The sequence below is a fragment of the Melopsittacus undulatus genome, chromosome 12 (genome assembly GCF_012275295.1).
Source record: "Melopsittacus undulatus isolate bMelUnd1 chromosome 12, bMelUnd1.mat.Z, whole genome shotgun sequence".
In the NCBI taxonomy this organism is placed as follows: Eukaryota; Metazoa; Chordata; class Aves; order Psittaciformes; family Psittaculidae; genus Melopsittacus; species Melopsittacus undulatus.
The window spans coordinates 14,776,276-14,791,022 of record NC_047538.1 but is presented as its reverse complement, the minus strand read 5'-3'; the positions used below and the strand labels follow the sequence as shown (position 1 = coordinate 14,791,022).

Here is a 14,747-nt window from a genome sequence, read left to right as displayed (position 1 = left end):
AGTTATTTAAAATGTTGGGGGTATTTTGTGATAGAAAATACTTGTCTTTTGTGTGCTTTACATCAACAACAACATTGTCTGTTTAAATTAGAGGATGTGGGGTTTGTTAACATGGAGACTTTGAATATTTGTGTATCTTCTCTGCTCTGGGAACAAGCTTTTAGTTGAGATACTCAAAACTATACCAGTGCAGCTCAGGTCGGCTCATGGTATCTGAGGAATTGGTAGCACTCTGCTGTTGATGAGAAGTCCAGTGTAAACAAATGCTCACTAGTAGTCTCAGATGTGCTGTTGGGAAACATGTTTGGCTTTTAATCAAAAGAAATTGAGTGTTTTGTTCTTCAGAGTATCTATTTTATTCCGTTGTGTCAGTTAAATGAATGTTAACACAAATGAAGAGCTTAAAACTGACTAAAGCCTTAGTTAATTGAGTTTTGGTTCCGTGAGAGTTTCAATGTCATCCTCGTTTTTGTTTTCCTGTTTTCTGGGGAAATACTTAAGCTATAGGGCAAAAATAAACAAAATAAACCTTTTAGATCTTCTTCACACTTAAATATATTTGTGCATATTCTTAGTTACTGTTTACTTCTTGCAAATTTATCTCAATCTGAAAAAAAATTGGGTGTACTGTTTTCTTAACAAAGATTTGACCTTCATCTTTATGGACACGGTTTCACTATTTTTCCTCTCAGCATTTAGTTCAAAGGAGCACTTCTAAGCACACAGGCAAAACCCAGTTCCATTGTATAAAATAGAGATGTGTGTTTTATATCACGGGAGTTTAGAGAACAATGCAAAGGTCAATTGTGTTGCTTGCTCTCCTGTCACATGATGTGGGTGTGTATATGAATGCATCCCTGGAATTCCACTGTGGGATCTGCATCTTTGAAGCTGATGCTAAAATTACTGCCGAGGCTCTTCCAAAGGCGGATACTGATGAAGATTCAATGAAATCGAAGGTCGCCAGTCTGGTAGGCGTTGAAAGGTACCTGGCTATGATACTATTTCTGATTTAATAATGCGAATGGGAGGCTAGCCCTTTGTAATAATTAGGACTAATTACTGAAGAGGTGTTGACAGATGGGCTAAGAGGAAACAAACTGCCTTTATCCAGTGGCTTAGAGTCAGATTACTGGTCTTGTGTTATCTGTTTCTCAGAAAGTAGAAGCTTCAATCATTCACTAAGTCTTCAAAGGGGAAAGGGATCCTAACAATATACAGGATTTGGGATGAAGCTATGAAATAAGGCTTTGACTCAAAATGGCTAAATTAATCTCCTTTCCGTAAATTATCATACTTTTAAAGTTTGAGTTACAGATGGAGAATCTGATTGTAGTACTGAAAAATACGTGAAATCAATATTGATGACTGTCCTGTCATTATTTGCTGTCACTGCTCCTGCTCATGGATTAGTTTAAACTCAGTTCCTTGCTATTACTTATATTAATATGAATTCTTTGATTCCCTCTTATGCCATGTGTGATACCCACCTGAAATGGAGATAAGGAAAAATATTCAGTACTCTTATGTTGTTTGTTTTATGCAGATGTTGTATCTGCTCAAAAATCAGAAAAAACATCTGCTTGGCTTAATTATGGTTACTTACTTTTTTAGGAGACAAGATCATTCATATTTCAGGAAGAAACCAAATTACAATATAGTGGCATTCAGGCATTTACTGAGAAATTCCTCATTGAAGTAGCATTTCCTTAAAAGGTATTTCTTCTCTTCTTTTGGATGTACATCCACATGAAGTAGATATGATTGTCCAATGTAAATGCAATTAGCAAAGACATTCAGGGGTTAATGCTTTGTCACTAGAATGAGACTCAGTGTGACTTACTTTAGGCAAATGATTTAAAAGTCCAGCAACCTCCATTTTCTCAAATGACTGCTTTTAAGTGCATTTCTTCCCACTCCATCATATATTGGTCCTGTTTTTCTGAGAAGCATGAGATAAATATGCTTGCATTTGTAAGAAGAGGTAGCCTTCAATTATTTATTTACTTTTAACAAAAGAGGCCTTTTAATTAGTGTTTAAATATTTAAAACAGTTTTATTGTGCTGTAAAATCGGTTATACTTTGATCTAGATTTTCTGGTTTGAGATAATAGGGTTGGTAAAAGTTTTCCTAATGAATTTGGTTGGAACATGACATAATCTGATTATCTGATGAAAGATTGACACTTCAGTTCCTGCCAGCATAGAAGTGTGGTACAATAGGGGGCTATTCAACACACATTCAAAGATGGGAGTTCAAGTTCAGCTATGGAAGAATTGTTCAAAGCTTCAAATTAGGGCGCTAAAACAGTTTTGCATTTTTCAATATATTTTTAGTCAGGAGTAGTTTATTGTGGGTGAGTGGAATGAAGCTTGTTGTTACATGTGTAAACTATGTAACTCTAGTTTGTAACTTTGGGTTTATTTCTCTCCATTTGCTAAACAGTTGTTACCCTTACTCCTTAAAACACAGAGAAACTAGCTGACCAGAGCATTGCAGACATGGGAAACAGTGCTAGGAACTGGGAATCAGCATCAGTCAACTGCTGTTAAATGTAGGACCAACTTTTTGTTAATATCCCTCACGTTATAACAATTTATATAACACATGATTACTTTTATCTCAGAGCCTTGGAGATATTTAACTAAATGTATCCTACGCGCTCATGCAAAATGAATATAGACTTACCAAACTGGCATGAAAGAACAATTGTGGGGCTGTATCTGAAGTGTCAGCTTAGTCTAAACTGTTAAAATAAACATCTTTTTATTATTATTATTTTTAGATATTCAGGTAGTATTTGCCTTGTAAATGTCATTCCTGTTTGCACTGGAATTATAGTGATTCTTATTAGATTTCTTGGACTAATTTGCTCTCCAATAACTTGGCATATCCAAACGCTTATGCTGTATCGGATGGGAATCCTGATGGACAAAATACACATACTATTCGTGATTAAGCTTAAATTTTGGGGGGTATTTCATAGCATAAAAATACTCCATAATCTGTACCTTTGAGTCATATATTTAAAAGTTATATACATAACACTAAGTCTTCCCTTTTTTAAATACTGAAGGAGTTCTCACAGGAAGTAAAATGTATATACCAAATGGTATGTTTACTGAAATACAGTTGCTTCTGACATTGAGAGTTCATTGAAGGATTTAAAATTTTAGCCTAATTATAGAATCATAGAATGGTTTGGGCTAGAAGGAACTTTCAAAGGTCAGTGAATTGATGCAGATTAAAGTACTGTCCACATTGCTTTGTTTCTTAAAATACTATGTGGTGTGTGAATCTCACTGGCTGTGGAAGGGGACTGTCTGTGCCTGGAGTCAGTGAGTGAAGTCCTAACCCCAGTTCTAGTGACTGCCAGCTTAGGAGGTCACTTACTGTCGCTGCATCAGTTTATCTACATATATTAATGCCAGTCTCATTACTATACATAGAGTAATGCCGGTCTCAGAGACAGACTGTAGTTTACACAGAAGCAGAAACTTTCCAAAGAGAAAATGCTGTATGAAGTACTGGTGTAAAGACTGAATCCTGCAAACCCTTCCTTGTGTAAGACACCTTACGAATATCATCTAGTAGCTTGGACACGTTAGATCAGATCCAAAATCTGGAGTTTGAAACATGAGCAGGGTACAAATAGGAATTACTTTGGTTATTTAATACTCCCTCTGTGTTTACGTTAATTTCTCTTATATTATTTGCCATTCCAAAATATATTTTTTAACTGTAGGGAAACAAATGTTGCGAATATAAGTATGGAGTAGGAAACAGGTACAATACTTTGATATAAATGTATATCCCGCTATGGCAATACTGGTAAAGTACTTACCCTGTTCTGTCAAGTGCAGAATCTTATTTTCCCTCTTTAAATGAACATGCATTTTGTGGTGGTATTTTGTACTTGTCTTAATTCCATTAAATGTAAACAGCATGATTAAAGTAAAGGAAGTATTTTGGAAAGCACTGTCAGAGCTCAATTTGCAGTGCATTTTAATTTAATTGCCTACCTCTGCAAGGCGTCTCACTCCTGGTAAGGCATATACAATAGGGGGTTATTTCATAAGCAGAAGAAAGCGTACAGCCAGAAACGCGAGCAGGAGTTTTAAAAGTACATGCAAAGTAGGTTGCTTCATTGTGTCTTCATAAGAGTCACTACTCAGTATCTCCTCCCTCCAAAAGGAGAGTTCTCCCCTTTGGAGAACTTTCTCTTTGCAGGAGCTGTGAATTTCAGGGTCAGTTCTTATTCAAAGAAATTTGAGGGCATCTGACTGTTAAACGATAGTCATATTTACTTTGACTATGCCCAAAGCAAAATAAAATACAACACTACTAAATCCATGTGTAATCAAATATTAATGTATGTATCTTTTACCAGAATTTAATCCAAATATAATATTTATAGAGTAGAAAAATTGTTTATATACTTTTTAGTCGAATCTAAGAGAATGATGCAAAATTAAAATGCAGTCTTGTAAAACTTACTGACATACTGGAATGCATGTAATTTTTAGATAAGTATGAAAATGGTTTTTGATCTATCCTCTCTTATTGTTCACTGTATCAGGCTAGGTCCCAGGCAGACCTCAATGTCAATGGAAATAATTCTGTTTCTAGCAACTCTGGGTATGATCCTGTCCATCAGGAACCAATTGATAAATCACTGTATGATTTAGAAGCATGTTAATTTACTATAGATTATATTTTTATTATGTAATATCACATTACATACACATTTCCTTAATACAAGAAACTCTTAAGTTATATTTCACACTTTAAAGAAAAAAGGATAGTAGCCAAAACGTCATGTGATTTGTGCTGTGTTTCATGTTCCTGTGCCCTGTGGGAGGAAAAGAAAAGTAATAGAACAGACAAATAAATAAACGTGGTGTTGAAACTGGCGTGACAGTTTCTGCTCTTGCACAACGGAACTGCAATCAATTTATTGTCTTTGTTGGTCAAATGCCAGAATAACAGTATAATATTATACAAGAGTAGATTAATTAAAGTGTAATTAAAATGGAATAAATTAAATAATCATAAAAGTTTGTCATGGGAAAAATATGTGTTTAGAATTAATTAGTTTTCAAATAAAGTGATATTTTAATTGCTCAGAGTTACAGAATCCTTAATTGCAGACATATAATTCTGGCCCAAATAATGTCAGTTGCTGTAACAACTTGATGCATTTCTTCTCTGTCAATTCTTTTTAATAGTTTGTTACTAAACAAGATTATTGCAGGAATGTCTGCTAAAATGTCTGGAAGATGTTTAATTAAGCCCATGCTATCTGAGGACATTATTAGCTCTTGGAACCAAAAGATTTGTAGCTGATGCTGCATTATGCAGCACCCCTAATTAAGGAGGATGGGCAGACAGAGCCCTGTGGCTGACAGATTGCTATGCACCACTGAACTGGAGGCTACTCAAAACAATCATTTGATGGTCCTTGGCTTATCAATTTTCTGCTAGATTACAATGATTTATCAAGTGTACCAACTTAAATTCATTTGGGATCTGGTGGTGTGCTATATAGAGACAGTCGTATAGATACTTCTTTTCATTTATATTGTGCATTTCCATATTCTTAAAGTTTTCAAAGTGTTTAGGCATTTGTTGTCTTTGTTTTTTGCATTAATTTTATGGAGAGTGTGTTGCAAAGTTGAACTATTGTGAGCTTTTATGCCTGCTTTCTTTCTCCAAACAAGGCTGGCTGTAGTTATATCATCACACTTTACCAAGAAATTAATGGTTTCAGAAAGTAAACAAGATGGGTGTCTTTTCCCTCATCTGCAAAAGCAACTTGTTTATTAAACACTAGAATTTAATCTGATTCTGCTGCATTTCATGCTAAATTTTAGACTCCCCTATTAAAAGCTAGTGCAGTGACACGTGAGGCAGTGGCTCTCATGTTTTCAGACACCGTATTTTTGGCATAAATGTATCCATGATATTTGGCTGTCTCCAAAATGTTTACTTTGGTGAGATTTGCAATGCCCAAAATGTTTAACTGTGCTAACAAAGGTTAACCAGCTGATAGCTGAGGGCAAATATGTCAGAATGAAAGACTGAAAAAAAATTATCAGTCCGACACAGTGGGAGTATTAGAATGATTAATGTTTATGTTAATTTATGGCTTTTACATATTGATTAATAGCTTTTTGTTTCAGTGACCAAAATGTGTAAGTGGCAATGAGATCCATATGCTAACTCAGTGTCTTTCAAATAATTACAGTAATTCTTAGGTTTGTTCCCAGGCTGAATTTATGTTTTCATATAGAAAATAATCATTGTACAGTGACTTTTTAAAAAACTGCAGATGGAGGACACAGCCTGGGTTTCGTGTTCCTGAAGGTGAAACACTGACATCTATATACATATTCCTTGTACGCTTCATTATTTAAAATCATAATATATTGTGGCTTAGCGTCATTCAGTCAGGGGATGCTTGGAGACAAGAAAAGGTGCTAACACTGTGAGGAGCCATTATCTGAGTGGAAGTCATTAAAAAGCTGTTGCATTGCATGATGATAATTAGTCATTTTCTGTTTCCATCAGATTTCTTGTCATATCACCAATTGCTGATAAGACATTTTGTTTGCTATCTGTCCATTGACTATTACAATTAAAATGTGGAAACTTCCATCATTCATTCTAAATGTTAGGAGCAAAGGTAATTTTTCGAGAGCTCCTGAGAGAGGATGACCTCCTAACTTCCCTTGAAGTCCATGGGAAATGGAGGTTCGCAGCACTTCTCAAAGTGAGACTTTAGAAGTGTTTTTCTGAGCAGGCAGTCACTGTTAGTCATTGGAAATTATTTGGTGACTAGTTAGAATGAAAGCTCTGATGGCATTTAGTGTTCCCAGCTATAAAAAGGCTCTTGTCAGCTGTAATGTTGGCTGTGTGGCAACAGGTTTATGATATCAGCTAATAAAGGATTGTGTAGCTCCATCACATCCATGCATTCTCTTTGACATTGATTTGTCTCTAACTAGCAAGTTTTGCAAGCAAGTGAATTCCATCTAGAAATCTGAGTACAGCAACTAGATACTGTGTTTTCCAGTGGAAACACAAGCTCAGAAATGCTCCCATGAATGCATGGGTCCACCACTGTGATTTTTTTCTTTTTTTTTTTAGCTTTTGGAATGTGTAATTTATGTGAAATATGTACATCACTGTGCCTAATCTTTACTTTGGTAGTCATGGCTAGGTGGTAATACAGAAAATAACGAATTTAAGAGAAAGCATTTGGTTATCCTTACTTGAAAATTAAGAGTTCTTTATTAGTATATTCTACTGGTTAAATCAGAAATTTCTGCTAATTCTAATTTCTGCTTGAAATCAATTTCTAAATTTTAAGATTTCTACTGATGTCTGATTTCCACTTGAAATTTATTTTTAATTAGCTTTGAAGAAATCCTAGAAATATAATACAATTTGAATCTCAGTTTAGCACCAAAGATGGCAAAGGGAGCTTTAAACTAAAAGCTGCGCTGTTAGTTGATCGAGTAAATTTTCATGTATTGTGGATCTGTGACCTTTGCAGTTATTTGTGTAACACTCATACATCTCTTAATCTGTGCAGCTGCTATACAACCTTCTACCAATTTTACTTTTACTAGTGCATATTTCTGTCTTTGCACACAGCAGATATGGTGTGTTTCGTGGAACCGGGATACAAACGCAAAGAGCAGGCTGCCTGGCTTTATACTTTGGATAAAATCCAAAGTGGCTGTTTCATTCTTCCTGAAGTGTTTGTATGTGTTAGCTTGTTACAGGACACAAAAGGTATTTCTTTGTGTAGTCAGTTACTTTTCACCTTAGGTGTAAAGAGATTTCTTCAGACGATGGTCTTGCAACATCCCGTTCTTTTGCTGACTTCCCTGTTTCAGTGTGTTCTGTCAGTTTTTGATTTGTACATGCAAAATGAGAAGCTGGGCTTAAAAAAATTGTCACAACATGTCGGAAGAATTGCTTCCCAAACTATATACCTGCTTTGAGACCTTTTATAATCAGTAACTTATAAGACTTAACTTTTGCCATCAAGTGAAGTGAACTTGAGCTCATTGTGCAGCACTTCTAATTACGTATGGAAATGCTACTCATTAATGGGTTCTTGTTCTCGACTTCTTGGAAGTGCCATGTAACCAGGCAGCATTCTGTGTCAACCAGGGATGTCTAAGATGGTTCAAAGTCCTCCTGAGTTCTGGCATAATTCAGTGAGATGAATTGGGTGCTGTTTGGGACCCTCCTGATTTGTCTTTGCTACTCAGGCAACTAACACACCAGCTAGGTATAGCTTGCTGCACGAGGAAGGGCCATGGTATTCACAGGCAGCCATTTTTTAAGGGTTCCGTTTCACCACTGTGAAACCCAGTTGTCTGCAGTGGCTGGACACGTGAAAACTGTGTTTGGAAAGCTCATACTGCAAGAGCTGCCTGCTGTATCTTAATGCTGGAGATTGTGAATGAAATGGAATAACCAGATTTGTTTGTACTGCATTAATAATTTGAGATAATCTTTTATTTCCACTGACTTCCTCTGTAGTTGAAGCTAGTAACCCACTTCAAAACACTCATGCACTAGAGCTATGGTATGGCAGGGTGTCACAAAACTTGAGTGAGTACAGGTAGGCACAGAAGTGCAAGCTGAAAAATGCCTTTTGTATGAATGGAAAGGGGGAAGAACAATTTATTCACATCTTTCTCTTTCATTATTTGCTCTGATTTTTCCTTTGGGAGGGTGGCACCTGGTAGACTAGGAATTTGCAAAAAATAACAGGGATTTCGTGTATCTATTTGTGAGCACACCTGGATGTGTTGAATATTTTGCAGTAGTAATTATGTCTGCACACCTGCTGGTTTCCGTCCCAAATCAGTTTGCCAGACATGCCTAGAGAGATTTATTTCTCCTATACCTGAAAAAGTTCTTTTACCACTGAGTTTTTACTACTCTAAATAAGTCTAAAGAAAAAAAGGATTTTTTCTTGTCTTTGCTTGAGCCATTGGTATCTCAAACTGAACTGTGGAGTTTGTAGGGGGAGGCGAGTGTTTGGATGATATTTTAAATAGCAATTTGGTTTTGCTTCGATGTGTGATAGAAATACAAATGACAGGAGTGGGAACAGGAGAGTTGCTGAATTCTGCTGGAATTTTTCCTGTGGGAATCTGTTAATGTTTTTAATTCTCTGAGAGATTTTCCTAAGGTAATCCTTTTGACATTTACATATTTGAAATGACTCTCATTAAATAAAAGCTTACATCAAATGTTGAAGTGATGATACTGGAATACGACTGCATAGAAATTCGAAGAGTTTGAAGATTATCCTAATTGCAACCTAAACAAAGTAGGTTTTGTGAGGGATATTAATAACGAACAGTGCCTTAAAATAACATATTTTTGAAGGAAATTCAGTTGTTCTGGCGTTTAGTAGAAACTTTTTCTTTTTTTGAAGAACCCTTTTTGGTACCTGTGTGTGCTGTGCATAGCTGTTTGCTAACTGAAACACTGATCTGAGCAGCTGGGGTTTCCACTCCTTACTCACACAGCAAATATAATCTATGCAGGAGCCCAGGGGTTTGTAGTGTACCCTGTGAAAAATATTTCTAGTAGCCTGTAGCATATGGGAGTGTAGCGCAGCCCCTGAAGGAGGATGCTGTTACCAGCACAGGGAAGGCTGGAAGAAATAAAACATCTTTAAAAAAACAAGAGCATGATGATGAGGTGTTGCATCTCTTACTGGTGATACCCTCTTGCAAACAAACAATGCTGTAAGCAAAATGATTCATATTTTTAACATACTTCCACCGGAGACAGGAGTCATAGCATGAGGATATCTCAGGTAGTAGTCTGGCCCTGAGACTCTTAAATGAGGTTTCTTCTATAGATTGGGCTTTGCTTGTGCAAGCCCTTGAGCCAGATTGTGCTCTCAGACCAGCCTAAATATTAAACAAATTCACTTAATTAAATTTGCTGCAGATACCCTCACTTAACAAGAACAGATTGGTCCCCCTGAGGCAAGATGGAGTTAACAAGAAAATAAGTGTTGTGCTAATTAGAGAACTCATTTTCAGACACCTGGGGTGAAACTTTTAAAAGTCCTAGAGATTTAGGATTGAAAATTTGTTTGAAAATGAGTTTTAGGCTTCTAAATCACTTAGGCACTTCTGAAAAATATACCCGGGGGCTTTATCCATCCCACAGTCATCATATTTAGCATGTTTGTAGCTGTCTGCTTAGCAAAGCATGGTATAGCCATTGTCTGTTAGTATCAGTATACCACAATGTACTTCATTATTCCTATAAGTAAAGATAGTGAGCTACCTGATGAGTTCAAGGTAGGCTAAATGTCATTTTTGTGAGGATGCTGAAGTGTCAGCAGGAACAGAGGGATACTTTCCTGGAGTTTTTAAGGCACCAGTGCACCAAATTTCCATCTGTTTGTGATTCATGGGACTTCCTGTTGATTTAGGTACATAAGAACTTTTAATTAAATCTTGTTCTTAAGTGATCTGGCCATGCACATGGATAAAGAAAATAGCACAGATGCAGTTTTATAGTTCAGCACTTGCTGGAAGAAAAATGAGATGCTTAATACTGTCACACTGCCATTCATCTCCTAAGTCACAATAGGAATTTCATAAAGAATCATCTCATAACCCCAATAAAAAATGACATAGGTTCGATATTAAGCCCAATTTCCAGATTCACATATCTGATTAGCAAAAAAGCAACCAGGCTCCAAGGAGCAAAACGTCATTTCATGTGCTTACAGCTTGCAAGTATGTTGTCAGTAGTCATGTTTTGTTCCTGTATCCAGCCTGAGAATTTTTCTGAAATATCATCCTTGTAAAGACATGCATTAGTAGCGTCTGTTTCATGCCAGGTAAAACCCTTCCCACAGCCACGCACACACTTGCTGTCTGTCAGCAAAAACTTGTGTGTCAGTAATTAGAAAAATGCTATTAAAAACCTGCCTTGTAATCCCAGATAGCCTCTGGGTTGACTCAGTTCTATTTTGTCTTCCTTGCTCAGTGCAGTAACCCACGATCATTGCACTGTGAAGAGGGACCCCACTCCTCTGACAAACCGCCCGGCCGCCTGTTACATTTACATGGTTCTACAGAGTGACATTCTGAGTGGAATAGCATACAGCTGTAGTGTCCCAAAGAGGTGGCCTTTAGTGACAAAACCCTTAGTCTAACAGGTTTACAACAGAAGTGAAACAGGTTACAGACGGGCAGTCAGGAGCTGGATCTCACCATGGGGGAGAACTTGTACATCATGTAATCACCTGAAAATTTACTCCAGCCTGTCAAGATGCTAGATCATCAGACAACATCATAAACCAAATGAGTCAGGGCACTAAAACAAAGAGGATATCCACTGATCTCATTATTTTCATATCTAATTACACAGTGCTATTGAGGGAGAACTGAGTATTATGCTGAAGAATCCTATTTCATCACCTGTCCTAAAAGATAATTGTGTTTAATTAGGACTTACAGGTACCATGGTGATTACTGATCTATAAACACCCAGGGTAGACCTGCAAATGAGGTGCCATAGCAAGCGCATCCATTAAACAAAATTCAAAAGCTGATACTGAAGAGAGATGACAAGAGTTGTTTCAATTTGCCATTTGACTTTTAGCTCTAGCACTTTGCTGCAGTCATCTGCAATTCCTCTGCTGTGAACCAGCAGGCAGAGAAACATCTGCTGATCATCCCTTACTGAATTTAGAAACCGTTTTCTTTAATCCAGTGTTATATATGCATGAATGGGAAAGAGTGGTGACATCTATAGTGGTAAAAGCTGTCCTTTTCTGTATGAGGTCAGGTCAGCAAGACAGAAGCAGAAATACAAACATGGCTAAGTCACAGATAAAACAGTAAAAACTTTTCATAGTAAAAATATTTCTCGTAATGCATGTTACAATGCATTTTCCAATGAATTGCACATTGTACTTACAGTCAAAGAAGCTGCTGGTTACCTAGTCCCAGCACAGGTCTGGAGGGGCACTTGCAGCAGGTCAGAACACAGGGAAGTCATCCTTGTCCTTTGGTGCTTGTGCACCTGCAGACTGTGCCTGTGCTAATGTGGGCGGGAATACTGTCAAAAGTGCCAGATCAGTAAGAGTGTACCTACCTGGGTCACACCAGCTGTGAGTTTATAACCAATTGTCCTTCACATTTCCCATCGTAGACAGGGCACCATGCTTTCCTGTGCACTTGCCCTGTTCTGTGCTGACTCAGATCACAACTGGACTAATCACATAAAGCTGAAAGCATCCATCTCTCTTTACTGATCTTTTGGGGAATACAAACCCCTTGGAATAAAGTGTTTAACACAATAGTTACCAGGTTAGTGTGAATTACTGAGGGTTTTTTTTTTCAAGTAACCATACTTGGAACAAAAAACTCAAGCATTTGGAAGTGATGGGATTCTTGTATAAAAATGATCATAACTAATCTCACCTGAAATGCTTTTCAGTTGATATGTTCACTGCAGTGCTTCTCTGTAAATGGTTGTGAGTGGAATACGCAGAAGCAGTACTTTTATGGGGAAGAAGGGGAAAGACTTGCCAAGGGGCTAAGTGGAATGATAAATTGCTTGCCCACTGAAATTATGGGTATCCAATTTCTTGCATTTTGCAGCTCTTCCTTTTTGTGTCAGGGAAAAGAGCTGAACAATTTAGTGTTTCCAAGTGTGTGCGAGGTGTGTGCACATGGCCAGCTCAACACTTAACTTGCTTAAAAAGGAATGCAGCAAAAAGCAGATTTGACAGCTGCTTGATGAGTCAATGTTAAGAGGAAATACTTTCTTATTGCACTGCACTGCATGGCAAATAGAAATAACATCAAATAATGATAAATGAGAGAGGGAAGTGACTAGGAAAACAATGTCCTGATCAGTATATATTTAAAATTGTCATTTCCATTTAGACTGCCTTACCCTGTGTGACATCTGTGTCATCTTCTCATTCCCCCAGCTCATCACTCAGATGGCTCTGCCACCTCCAGATCCGCAGTTTGTTCTCAGAGGTACCAGTGCTGCAGTCCACACTCTGCATTTCTCCTGTGGAGGCCAGGAGCCCGATATCCCTATTCTTTTCTCTGGGTAAGTAAACCAGGATTTCTGGCTGAGTTGAACATCATATGGGCATTTCTGTTTAAACCACAATTTATCTAAATAATACATTGTATCTGGAGAAAACAACCAAATGCCTGGTTTGTGACTGAGGAGTGTATTACCTGTGTACATACAGCTTCAGCTTCGGAAAAAAACCCATCAAAAGTATCAGACTGTCTTATCAGACAGAGGCCTCACTAAAGCATCTGTTCTTACTGCCAGGTCTGAGAATGGGCTTATCCATGTCTGGAACCTGAAAACACACAGAGTGGACACAGCACTGGATGGCCATGGGAGAAAATCTGTCTACTGTGTGGAGACTGTCGGTGGTAAAAACAGGCTCCTCAGGTTAGCAAAGCAAAGCAGACAAAACCTGGTGAAAATACTTTTGTCTCTGTGCTGTATGTGATTGAAGAGGGGGGGAAAAAATGAGTCTTTTATTTGTGGAGTCAGTGAAAGTCTCTCCAGTGCTTAAGGAAATGTAGAAAAGTACAAAAACACGGAGAAAACTGTAGAACAAAAAGTGGAAAAAATTATGTGATTAATTTCGTTATGATGTATATGTGATGACATCATGACAATTGGGGTCCATGGTGGCTTTATTACTGCACTGAGATCAGGTGAGGTCTCTGGGTAAAGGAAATACAATTGGATTTGAAGGTGACAGGTGCTTCACAACTGGTTATCAGGGAAGATCAAAATTTATATACAGAGTTTATAAATAGAGGGGAGAGGGAGAAAAGGTAGGGAAGAGAAGAATCAGAGACGGAGAATGGAAGACTGAAAATGAGCAAGAACGCTGAGTTGTATGCCTTTGCTTTGTTGCAAAATATCTTCTTGTTTAGCAAGGAAAGGGGAAGATTTGTGTACTTTGGATTAGACAGGTGATCTAGAGTAGATGCCAAAGTGTCTGTATGACTAGGAGGTGTTCTGACATGTTTATCTGGAGACGACATCTCTTATAATATACAGTGGAACTCATTAGCATTTATATTTGTTATCTGCTTAAGTACAATTATCAACACTCTCCCCCATAAAATCATACTGAATGAGCATTGTTTGTATAATTATTGAGTTTTCCCATACCTCTAATTTTGCTATATAACAGTTCACATAGCAGTGCAATTTTAGGACAGCAGTTGTCTGTACTTTTTGTGTTCAAAAGCTGAATCACAACAATTCCTTGCAGTACCTCATTGTTTGTATGCACAGTGCTATAAATATTTGGACAGTTTGTCACTCCGCTGAACAGCAGGTGGGAGTTTCTGTATTGTTGAAGTCTCAACAGTCTGTAGATTTGCATCTACCTCTGTTTTGGTTTCATACTTCCCCAAGGTGATACTGCTAATTAAAACAAGAAATGGAGAAGGGATTTTTCATGACTCCTTGTCCCAGGTGATAACATAAGGACATGTATCCTGTGCTACTATAGCTTGTCAACTGGAAGCTTTGTTTCGGGGACAGTGGGATCATGTAAATCTGTAGCAGTTAATGCTGTGCCCTTTGGTTTTACTGTCTGGGAGCAACATATAGACTTTTGAGTGGGATGGAGAGGTGTGCAGAGGAGTCTGTGAGCTGCCGTGATGAGGCAGTGATGCAGATG

At 37.6% G+C, this 14,747-nt stretch overlaps 1 protein-coding gene across 2 annotated transcripts in view; it reads left to right on the top strand.

Annotated features, from left to right (window-relative positions):
• Nucleotides 1–14,747, top strand: part of GNB1L (G protein subunit beta 1 like) — a 43,576-nt gene that overhangs the window by 12,584 nt on the left and 16,245 nt on the right. For both annotated transcript variants that reach the window (XM_034068377.1, XM_005147744.4), the window contains exons 2-3: nucleotides 13,005–13,132; nucleotides 13,367–13,492. In XM_034068377.1, coding sequence (XP_033924268.1) covers nucleotides 13,005–13,132; nucleotides 13,367–13,492 — 254 coding nt within the window. The remainder of the gene's footprint in view (nucleotides 1–13,004; nucleotides 13,133–13,366; nucleotides 13,493–14,747) is intronic.